This window comes from Amphibalanus amphitrite, unplaced genomic scaffold, assembly GCF_019059575.1.
Source record: "Amphibalanus amphitrite isolate SeventyFive unplaced genomic scaffold, NRLGWU_Aamphi_draft 000621F_arrow, whole genome shotgun sequence".
NCBI lineage: Eukaryota > Metazoa > Arthropoda > Thecostraca > Balanomorpha > Balanidae > Amphibalanus > Amphibalanus amphitrite.
In genome coordinates, this window is record NW_024882115.1 from 299,026 (window position 1) to 311,376 (window position 12,351).

The following is a 12,351-nucleotide window of genomic DNA, read 5'->3' on the forward strand; positions in this document are numbered from 1 at the left end:
AAGGTATATCATTCGATGCGCCTTGACGAGCTGAACACAATGAGACCATCCGCGCGGCTGTATCTTGTTCCTGTAAGGAATAATTAGCAAACAACCTTTGGTGACCTTTAATGACGTCACATGACCTTACAGCTGCCCAACAGCAAAACAGGCCTCAAGGTAGTGAAGGTTGATCGTATATGAAGTCAGTTATGGTATATGGGGCCATTCTGACGCGTTTTAGTAAAAAAAAAAAATACAGGGAGCTGATTTTTCCCCAATTGACTTATAATGGGGAGGTCGAGAAATTGACCTGAACTTAGGTCATCGATATCAAAATTCCCAGATAAGCAAATTGTAGCTACCAATGACTAATAAAACATCCTCCGACTTTCAAAGGACTCCGTCATCTACTGTAGCTCTGACACGGTGACAAAGTTGCAAAAAAGTGAATTGAGGCTGGGTCATTCAAAGTGACCTGGTGACCTGACTTTAAAAGTTAGGAGGTTTAAACCTGCACACCATGTGTAAAATTGATGAGAGAATAGTCGTACCAAATTTTGTGCGCCGCGGTTTTCCCGCTATACGCGAAAAATCTCAGGGGGGCGGATAACCATCCCCCGTCGGTGCGCAGGTTAAGTGTTAAACTAGGCAGTATTTTACCTTTGATGACCTCTGGTGACCTGACCTTTGACCTGACCTAAATATTGACCAGTAGTTTCATCATGAAATTTGCCGATTTTTCGAATGCCGCCTGTACCGCGTCCCGCTACGTTGCACAGAAAGCCGTAATCGCCACGCCATATGTGGAAGGCTTTTGGTGTCAATACATACATACATACATACATACATACATACATACATGCATACATACATACATACATACATACATACATACATACAGGAGCCGAGTTAGAAAGGGTTGTTCAAACCGCTCCCCCCTCCCCCCACCCCGCGCGGTTGGCGCCGAGCACCGACCCGGCGCGGGATAAGTCTTGTCGAGCCATGTTGACCCGCGCTGTGGCGGGAAGAGAGTGGTTTTACGTTGGTTGTCGTCCTTTTTAAAATGTCTTAATAACAAAGGAGCTTACAGAGGAGCGTGTTGAGCACTACTCTGTTTGACAAAGCATATGCTGTAAAACCACATGTCCCATATTTCATTCTGTTAACTCGCACACGGCTATTTCATGAGAAACGTTGAGTGCCTCATATGCTATGAAGATGTGCATGGCAAGAGTCCATCTTGAATGGGTCATACTTCGGTACTAGGTATACGTGAGCTATATGGCGGGGACGTCGCTGAAATTTATCAAAACAGTGCTAAATCAATTCATGGAACTAGGGAAGGGCGCAGGTGCCTAATCAGCGTTGCAATCTTATCCTCGCCAATCGGTTTGAAGCCAGTGGTGCCGTTATCGGTCCTCGCACTGCTGAGGTGCACGGGCACTTCTGGACCTCAGTCGGCACCATGGGCAGTAGCGGGTATCGGTGGCGGGTGCTGCGTCAGTCCGGAGAGGAGGGACGCAGGCACCTCGGACCGTTACCCTCTCCGACTCTGCTGCTGCTGCTGCTGGGATGCTGCTCTCTAGCGATCCTCACAGGTAATTGCTGCTGGCGGCGATCCTCACAGGTAACTGCTGCTGAGCTGCTGCTGTCTGACGATCCTCAGTCCTCGCAGGTAACTGCTGCTGCTGGGCTGCTCTCTGGCGATCCTCACAGGTAACTGTTAGTAAAATTGTTCTGACTCACTGGCGGATCCAGAGGGGGGGGGGGGGGCATTCGATGATGAAACATATGTCAATATCAAGAGTATGGGCCAAAATATGTTTTGTCTCCCCTAAAACGATCATAAAAGGTCATGTGAAAGCGCTATGCAATGGTGAAAGTTACGGAGCACATCCCCCATTCAATTGATAACTTTTTCCCACCAAAGGGCGAGACTGCCTCTTTAGTCTTTAGGCCCTATGTCGGCCCTACTTTAGGCCTTACTTGCAAGTTACAATTGCCCTTAAATGAAGAAATTCGTTAACTTTTTGTACCACCGGGTAGATCATTGTACAGACACTGCTTTCCTCCAAGCTGATCTCGATCGTTTATATATGTAGGTGGTCAAAGTCCTGGGGTCTGACACTAAACCCCTCAAAGTGTAAGATTCTGACGTTGTCACTGCGCCGGTCTCCTGTAATAGGCATATATTCGATAGACGGCGCGGTGTTGGAAAGAGTGACAGTAATGCGAGATCTTGGTGTCTTGTTGGACGAAAAACTTACTTTCGGGCCTCATGTCGATTCGATCTTACTCAAGGCCAACAGAGCACTAGGACTTATAATGAGATCTTTTCAGACAGGAAAAAACGGCAGGTCCTTACGCTGTCTTAGCTGCAGCGATCGCAAGGCTATAATCAGCACTTACTGTGCGAATGTAAGGTCGGTAGTTGAATACTGTAGCGTGGTATGGGGAGGAGCAGCTCAGGCACACATGAAGCGGGTGGAGCGTATCCAGCACAAGTTTTTGATGTGGCTGTGCAGTCGCTGTTGCCTGTCAGATGTCTCGTTTGAGTATGCAGAGCTCTTACGCTACTTCGGTCTGAGTTCTCTGGCGGCGCGACGAATGCAACATGATTTGATGTTCATGCGCAATGTACAAAACCAGTCTGTAGACTCGTCTTTTCTGCTCGAATATTTTCCGCTGACAGTGCCCACTCGTGCTCTGAGAGCACGGTTACTGTTTCATGTCCCTTATGGTCGAGTCAGCACAGTTAAATCAGGAATGTTTTGTAGACTGCCGCTATTATGCAACGAGTTTTTAGATGCGTGTCGTGATGTAGATGTTTGGAACTCTAGCGCTGGCCAATTCAAGAGCTCTGTTCTGGCTTATGTCAACACTCGTAGTGTGTAGATGCTTTACCTTTACTGCTAAGATGTTTTTATATTGTGTTTTTATCTCTGTTTTTATCTTTACAGTTGCACACTTTTTTCTTAACGTAACAGTCATTTAAGCGGTATTCGCTGAACTGTATGTTATAAGTGCATGTTGTGTTTCAACTGACTTCATCTGTGATTGGGGGCATACCCCGTTGATGATCTACAAATAAACTAAACTAACTAAACTAAACTATCAAATAAATACGCAACCAAACGTTGTTCAAAAGTTGTTCATGAACAAATATACGAATAGCGAACCTTACAGATAAACATGCTTCACACCAGTTCTCTACACACCGTGCTTCACAACTCGGGTCGAACTTCTTTCGAGGACACAAAATGAAGACCAAAATTATTCAGAACATGTCACAATAATGAAGAAATTACTTCTCTAATTTTTAGGTCAGGTCAAAGGTCAGGTCACTAGAGATGAAAAGGCAAATTTGAACTATTTGAGCATTTGTTTTTACAAACATATTTATTACCTAGGATCTAATACAGCTACAGCGCTGCAGAAAGGCGCATTCGATAGCTCTTTAACACTCTTTCTTTTCTGGTCAGATTTGACCTAGAATGAAGGGTACATGGCCTCCAAAGGGCAAAAACGTAAAATAGCGTTTTAAGAACAATGCTTTTTTGTAGTAACTTTGGACTCAAGAAAGGCACGTTTGTCAGCTTCGTGTTTCTCTCGTCGAGACATGTCGAATGAACTATAATTTGACCTCGAAAGTTCATTTCAAAATTTGACGTCAAATCAAGGTATGACCTGACCGAAAAATCAAATCAACATATGACCTGACCGAAAAAGGTCATATGTTGCTTATCTGTCTATCTGCATCGCCGACCTGAACTCATCCAAGCCGTTTTCATTGCTCTAGCGTGTTTCTATCAAAAGTGATTGCCATGCTGGAGACCTTTCATGACCTCAGATAACCTCAGGGGGATAAGGAAGGTTCAAGGGTGCAATTTTCCGATTCATTGTGTCATGTTTACCTGTAACCCGATGTTTGAGAGCAGGGCTGCGGAGTCGGAGTCGGAGTCGTAGTTGGAGTCGGTCGGAGTCGACAGTTCTGCCTGGAGTCGGAGTCGGAGTCGCCAAAATCTTACCGACTCCGACTCCGGAGTCGGAGTTAACGCTGCAATGGCTCAGCGTCATGCAATGCACCTGTTTAGTTGACGATACTGCGCTCGAAATTAGGTTTTGTCGAAAAAGGTCATTTTGCAGTTTTGGACGAACGTTTTCAGCGAAAGAAGCGAAGACGGTGAATTCCCCAGGACCTGCTTTTTAATTCTGCATGTTATTTTTAGCATATTTGCAACGCAACGCCTTGGAACCCACAATGGATCGTTTCAGGCAAGATAAAAACATATCCATTATGAACTTCAATATCATGATATGTTTTTAATAGAACCGTCCGGAGTCGGAGTCGGAGTTAGAGTCGGAGTGGGAGTCGATTTTTGAAGCCGGAGTCGGAGTCAGAGTCGGAGTCACCCTAAAATCAATCGACTCTGAAGCCCTGTTTGACAGTGTTTAGAAGGATGTTCATGTATAAAAGACGGTATTGACGAAGTGTCATTTTTAATCTTCCTCAGGTAAATGATAGTAATTCGTATTCGTTTCGGGCTACACTGAGGTAAAAAATTGTTAGAAACCAAATATTTCGGCTTTATTGAGTAGCCTTGTTCACTGGTTTGAAATATGAAAATGAAAAATTTTCATATTTCAAACCAAAGACGCCTTTACTCAATAAAGCCGAAATATTTGGTTTCTAACAATTTTTTACCTCAGTGTAGCCCGAAACGAATACGAATTACTAGTATAAAAGACGCCTTTCAATTTTCTGCCGTTGACTTAGGTAATAGGTATACCATAATGGAAAGGGTGCTAAAATGTCTTGGCCTTAAGTCACAGATATTGAAATTCCGAAAGGTACGTTTTATACATACTGTTACTCTTATCAATCGCTGAAAGTTTCGAAGTGATCGCTCAGTCGATGTAGCTATGGCGAACATTCTAGCCTTTTCTGTGATAAGGTCACTCGATGTGACCTGGTGAATTCGCCTTGGGCGACCTGGGTCTGAAATTTTCACATGTGCAGAAAAGATGCATAAACAGGTGTGCCAAAAACGATATTTTATAAACGATATACCGGGTGGCCCAGAAAAAAAAAACGCTCCCAATTTTAAATCAATATTTGTCAGAAAGTGATAAAGATACAACATTGAAACTTCCAATAGTCAATGCGGCATATATTTTCAGCAAATGGTGTGATTTTTTTGTTATTCGGTCAATTACTTTTTAAACGGTTTGTGTTTCTAACATGCCATGTAAAAATCACTTTTTTGCTCAGATGTTTGCTAAAAATGTGAGTGAACGGGCCACTTCCATCTCGGCACCACGGCCTGCAGCCATGACTGCTACTGGCAACTAGCCTCATTGATGATTCAGGCCTCAGGGTGACACATTCCCTCTAGTTTTTTCCTTATTCGGTCGATTTACTATTTGATCTTCTTGAAGGGAGGGCGATCAGCAGTAGCCCATGCACCGTGCCGCTCCTTCTCTTCGAAACAGGACTTGTGTTGAATCGAATGACATCCATTAACGCAATTTTGGCTTAGTATTTGAATATTTGGCACACGGCAAAAAAAGCAAAAACGTCTTACTTAACTCAACATAAGATTGCTGGCTTGAAAATGATGGTAAAGTGTTATAATTTGGCATACCAATGCGCAAAGAAGTGACGCAAACTTGATGAAATTTTGGCTCGTTATTTGCATTCGAATTTGAGATATAGGCCTCCAAAGTTCGGAACGTTTTTTTTTGGGGCCACCCGGTATATATTTAGATATATGCGAAAAACCTCAGGGGTTGTCTAAACACCCCACCCTGGCCCGGCGCGGGTTGAGACACCAATTAACTCAAATTGGCAATGTAAGAGCATACGCTAGTAGGCGGCAAACCTTTCTCACTTCGGCCCAGTCGCCGAGTTCGTTCGAACATGACCTGGCTTATAATATCATAGCTCGGTGACCTGATCTAGCAAAAAAACAAAAATTTAGGCTATGCTCGTCCAGAAGATGAACGCAGAGCCTGCTCAATATCGTTTTGATCCATTCAAATGTTTGGGGAGATTTAATTGAAAGGTGATACGACAACGGGGTTTATATTGCTACTTGAACTGAACGTTTGGATGCTTGCGAAAAATATGACGGAGTTGCTAGTATTTAGCATTTGTAATATTATTGTTTTATTTCACCTAAAATCTTTAAACCATTTAGTTGACATCCTTCAGTGAAATGTATGGAAAGATGAAAACTTTATCGTCTTTCTTACCGCATCCACGTATAGTACTGTCTTTGTCTATGTCTATGTCTGTCTACGTTGTCTATGTACTGTCGTTGCCTTTTTCTGCAGGATCAGCAAATGGTGCGAATCAGCCGACCCTGTGTGAACGAAATATTTGCAAAAATAATGGTAAATGTTACCTCATGGAAACCAGTATACCGTATGACTGGTAAGTAAAACTTTTGTGGCCAGTACGCCAATTACCTAAAATAAAGTAGCCGGTAGGCACGACGATTACGAGGGCTAATTCTTGGTAATGTTACGCATACGATTTAATTAAAAGATAGATCTAGCGGAAGCAGACTAAAGAATTCTGAAGAAAATAAATAGTGCATCTCGGCCAAGTGACCGAGATGCACTGAAAATATGGACAATTGTTTCTACAAGTCTGCATGGACAATGGGACACGTATCCCCGTAATGTTGACAGAATGCTACCGTTGGGAAAGGATGATAGGTATATTATGATATTTGTAATAATCTAAAAATGAATTAGAAAATAAGGTCGAAGTGAAAAGTGTGGCATTGTTTAGGCATCAATTCTCGTTGTTTGATTTCTCTTGCTGTCTTTTTCAGGCCACCACCTATTACGACTACGTCGACTTATCCAACCAGCACGATGCAAACTACTACACCAACACCTAATGCACCGACAGATCCACCCACCTCGACAGAGCCAACCACGACAGAGGCACCAACCACGACACAGGCACCAACCACGACACAGGCACCAACCTCGACAGAGCCGAGCACGACAGAGCGAAGCACGACAGAGCCAACCACGTCCACGACAACACCAACCACGTCAGAGTCAACAACTTTCACATCGACTGAGGCAATGACGAGCACTTCTGACGAACCTTTCCCATACTCTTCATCGCCGTCTTATTTCTCGGGAATTAGAAGGCGCCGCAGGAGCCGCCGGCGTCGCTCAGCCCCCACGTCCACCCATTCGTCGGACGGAAGCATCCTCAAGATTATCCGCGGTCTCCTGACACCGAAGGTATGGGAGCTGGATGCGGGTGCAACAGACTATTCCTACGAAGATGACGATGACGAATTGGTGTATGAGAGCGACGGCGAGAGCATGATGGCGGAGGCTCGACCTTTGATCATGCCGCCGATGGTCTCGCAGCAGGCGGCGGGCCAGAGCTGTTACTGCGGCCAGGGATATGACGGCGAAAACTGCGCCGGCACCGAAGGTGGGTCCACAGCGGATTGACACCGCGTCGCTGTGCCAGATCCGAACTGTGAGTTTAGAGCTTAGTGAGGGATTTGCACACTGAAGTGAATATTTTGACATAGGGATGTACTCGGTGAAGTTGAGATGAGTTTCAAGCTTTCTGATACATGCTCCGAAAATGATAAATGCAGTGTAATCGGTAGACATCTAATGTTTGTTATCAGAATTGCCGTTTCCAAGGGTCAAGGTCACCAAATTCAGTGACATATTGATAGTAAAACACAGAAATATTAGTAGAAAACTGTCATCGAAGTAGACGAACCACTTACTAGAACCGTGTCGCACATACATGCAGGGAATCGAGCCCGAGCCGTGCGCACAACAAACGTTACCCATGCCCATAGGTAACGAACAAGAATACACGCTTTGTCGGGACCAGAAACTCGGAGGACAAGGCAACCAGCTTATCCTGGATTTCGCCATGCTGGGTCTGCTGCCGTGGGATATCATCGATCCTCAGGAGGGCTGCCCCTCCCCCGACGTAAAGCCCCCGGATGACTCGGACGGGTGCCTGGTGCCCTCCGGTGCGGCAACACTTCGCTATTGGTTAGTGCTTATAAACCTATCCGTATAGCTTTCCGATTCGACTTTTCATGGGTGATCTTTATATAGGAAATGTATAGCTTTTTGAAATTTTCACTCCGGTCTGATGTGTGGAAGCTCCAAAACTATGTACTTTATGTCTTTAAGGGCACATAATCTGGCGCTTCCTCACGATTATGAGGCTAAGCAACTGCAGAACACATAACCTCCTTTGCAGGTGCCAGGGTAAAACCGAGTGCAAGCCGAGTATCGCCTTTCTCAAGGACCTCGGCCCGGACTCGTGCTTATTCGCCGAGGGCGACTCGCTGCCGATGTGGCTGTACCTGCGGTACCGGGAGGACACCACCCACAGCGTCACCGAGTGCCGACAGGACGGCACCTACGACCCGTCCACTCGCACCTGTTACACAGTGACCAGCTTACCGGGCGGCTGGCACGACCAGCGCGCCGCGTGTCGCCGACAGGGCGGCGAGATGTTCTGGGACGTGCACAGCTCCGTGTTCGCCACCTTCCTCAGTCAACTAGTCGCTGACACCGGCAGGAATATCACCGAGCTGTGGGCGATGGGCGAGTCGCTTTCGGAGGCACGTCCGGTGTTGAACCTCACCTCTGAGGCGTACCCGGCCAACGTGGACTCCTGTGTGTCGCTGACTGAGCCATCCTGTTCGCGGTCGGCCAACAAACACACTGTGTGCGCGCTGCCGCCCTGGCCCAGCCAGGTCATTCCCAACTGCCCGGAGGTCACATTCGAGCAGTTCGACCTGACGTTTCCCGAGACGAAGCCCGGGAAAACGGTGAGCCAGCCGTGTGGCGCCGGCTACACGGGCTCTGCCAGCTACATGTGCGGCGTGGACGGACAGTGGAGCTCGCAGTACCCCGACCTCTCGTGAGTATCAACAGCTTTCGGCAGACCGTGCCGCTCTGATAACTGCACGATGGGTTCATTTTGCTGAGGGAAGAAACAGAACGGGAAAAACCAAAAGATGTGCCTACAGTTTCAGAACAGCAGGTGCAACTGTGATAAGCATCGTTTTCTTTATGATATTTGCAATCTTGATAACCCGCGCCGGGCCGGTGCTCTGAAATTCCGCGCCGGGCCGGGGGTGACTGAACTCTGAACACCCCCTTCTAACTCGGCTCCTGGGCCACGTAGCGATACGCGGTAAGCGGCAATCGAAAGAAAGTCCAAAATAAGGACGAAAACACTTCGGTCATTTTTTGGGTCAGGTCAAATGTCAGGTCACCAGAGGTCACCAAAGGTAAAATGTTGACCATTTCAACATTTTGGAAACTGCCGACGGCTTCTCGGGAACCGATAGAGCTACAGCGCCGCGGAAAGTGCATTCGATAGCCCTTTTACAGACCTTTCTGAGATTCGTTCTCATATTTGACCTCAGGTCAACGGTTTAGCCTCCAGAGGGCAAAAACTCAAAAAATAGTCGTTTTTACGAAAAGCGTTTTTTTCGGCAATAACTTTTGACGCAAAAGAGCCATGACATTACTTTTGCCAGAATCGTGTTCCCCCCGTCGAGACGCGTCGAATGAACTACAATTTGACCTTGAAAGGTCAACTTGAAAATTTGACCTCAGGTCAAGGTCATGACCTGACCGGAAAAGGTCATGTTGCATATCAGTCGATCCGCAACGTCGAGCCGAACACACCTAAGGTGTTTTAAGCGCTCTAGCACGCCTCTATTAGAAGTTATTAGCGAAAAACTGCTAGATTCTGTTCGTGACCTGAGATGACCTCGGGGACATAACGAGGGGTCACAAATGCCATTTTCCGGTTCAGTGTGTCAATCTTACCTACATCTCGATGTTTGAGAGCCTAGAATAGCGTTCGTGCAAAACAGACGCTTTTCAATTTTCCCCCATTGACTTATAATGGAGAGGCCGCAAAATTGACCTTACCTTTATAGGTCATCGATATCAAAATTCTGAAATATACTATACATTTGATAGATAATAGCCGTTTTCACGACGGCCATCTGGTACACATTTGGTGCACATCTGGTACAGATCAGGTGCAGATTTGGTCAAATCAGGTTCAGTGTGTATCTTAGCAGCTATAAGCTAGGGTTGCACTAACTGCTTATATGCCTGCTTTGTCATATTATCGTAGAGCATCATCGATTAAAACACTGAAATAAATTCATAAAATGAAGATATTTGCTGTAAAAGAAATTAGGTGCAGATTTGGTCGAATCAGGTGTATTCGCCGACAAGCCCGTCGTGAAAACGGCTAATGCTGCTCAGTCAGGGGCGTCGTTTTGTATAGGCCTGGGAGTGCCCGAGCACTACCAATGTTCAGCTGAGCACTACCAATGTGTTGTTGAGCACTACCAACATTTTTCTTCACTTATTGAGAAAATTGCATTCAAACATGTCATACAAATAAAATGAATGAGGTTCTTATGTTTAAATTCAACATGATAGCAAGTAACTTCAATGGTAAGTGGTAACTAACTATTGATGAAAATCTACATAGGCGTCGCCAGAGATTTTCGGTTGGGGGGGGGGGCAAAATTAACTTTTGTGTTAAATCTTACCTTTCCCCAGTCGTTACGCACTCGTTTTACATATCATTCGACGCGCAATTGTGCGAGGAATCCGATGGTGATAAAAAAAATTTCCTTCTAGCTATGGCAGGTATTCTTTTTTTTACAGAAAAATTCGAAATCTTGAAATTTCTGGACAAAAATGACCGTTGGAATTACAGTGGCTGCTGCCTGCAACTGCCGACGCACTGCAGAGGGCCCCTGTGCAGACGCTCGTCGCTCATGATCATCACCCAGAAAGAGGTGAAAAACGCTTCATCGATTTTTTGCGAATAACTCGCGTAAAAAGCGGCCGATCGCGATGAAGCAACTCGGGGGTAACCCTCGCCCGTATAGGGGGGAGTCGAACGGGTTTAATCGGATCACCCTGCTAAAACCTTCATTTTCGCATGCATGCAGAGGTTTTACCAGAGGTACTATTGGTCTCAAGATAAGGGTCCAGGCGGCCTGTAGGTTTGATGCGGTGAATACCCTCACCCTCGCCACAGCTGGAGTTGGGGTAGGGGAGGGGGTGCGTTCGGCCCGAGTCTGACAGCGCACACTGGGCCGGGGGTCCGGAAAAGTGCTAGAAATTATTTGTGATTGAGTTGTTGATCTCAGTGACAAGCAAACATGCTAAAAACGAAGTGGGGCTGCTTAACCCTCGCCGGACCTATTGTCGGACCCCCCACCCCCTCGGCCGGTCGAGGGGGGAGGGTTGGTACGACCCCTTTTTGCCGTTTCGCCCCTAATGGAGCTAGAGCCTCGCGGAAAAAACAAGCGTGTGCGCCGTTTCAAGGCGGAACGATTGATACCCGATTTTAAGGTTCCAGGTCAACCGGTAACCTCTGAGGTGATGTCAAAAAGCCCAAGGTAGGGTTTGGTTTTTGGCAAATAATTTCGCAAAAAATGGCCGCAGAGCAGCGATTTTGGCACCATCGTGTTCGTCTGGCTCAGGCGCGTCGAATGGTATACTTTTTGTTCGGGTGAGGTCAATTTAAGGTATTGACCTCGAGTCAAGGTCAGTTCAGAGCCCATCAGGCCACGAACTTAATCGAAGGAGGTCGTATCGCATATCATTCGATTTGGGAGGTCTTCCCGAGTCCATTGGTGGCTTTCCCGAGTCGCTGGCTCAATTTGATCATGAGTTATTGACGAGAAACTCATATGACCGGTGTGACGTCATAAATGACGTCACGGAAGGTCAAAAATGCAAAAGTAAAGCATCGGATCTTGCAAGGAGTGCACGAAATCACGATTCCGTGTGCTTGAGATAGTTTGAAATCATTCCATGCGCAAAAACAACAGTTTCCTTATTTCCCCATTCACTTTTAATGGTGAGGTCACGTGACCTCGAAGAGTAGCAGGCATTAGCAAAAATGGCGAGTAGGGCATGACAGAAAGATGATTGGTGGTTTGTATGGCATGACCATTTTTAACGGCTCGAAATAACATTTCTCAAAAAGTCTAACTAAAGAGCAAGTTGTTGTTGATTATCACTGACTTGTGTTTAGGGGTTAATAATGACTGAATTTTTTAGTTTGGCCCAGAAATGTTGACAGCATTGTGTGCGTTGATCAATTCTGAGTTCAGGGACATATATTTCATTTAGATTATCAGCATTTGTTTTTCACAACTTCCAGCGTTTTAAAGAGCGCCGGGCCTTCAGTAGAGCGGCGAGGTGACAATTGCCCCTACATCATGTGGTTTACTGGCGCATATCTCGAAAAGTAGCAGGGAAAAGCAGCAAAGCACCTATATGGAACAAAAGATGAGTAAT

General features: G+C 46.0%; 1 protein-coding gene across 1 annotated transcript in view; it reads left to right on the plus strand.

The window, feature by feature from the left end:
- Positions 1 to 1,443: 1,443 nt before the first annotated feature.
- The window catches only part of LOC122363467 (adhesion G protein-coupled receptor L3-like), a 31,265-nt gene continuing 20,357 nt past the window's right edge, over positions 1,444 to 12,351 (plus strand). Inside the window, exons 1-5 of the mRNA XM_043332762.1 lie at positions 1,444 to 1,580; positions 6,319 to 6,418; positions 6,825 to 7,450; positions 7,836 to 8,037; positions 8,252 to 8,920. Of these exons, the coding sequence (XP_043188697.1) occupies positions 1,448 to 1,580; positions 6,319 to 6,418; positions 6,825 to 7,450; positions 7,836 to 8,037; positions 8,252 to 8,920 (1,730 nt within the window). The 5' untranslated portion in view covers positions 1,444 to 1,447. The remainder of the gene's footprint in view (positions 1,581 to 6,318; positions 6,419 to 6,824; positions 7,451 to 7,835; positions 8,038 to 8,251; positions 8,921 to 12,351) is intronic.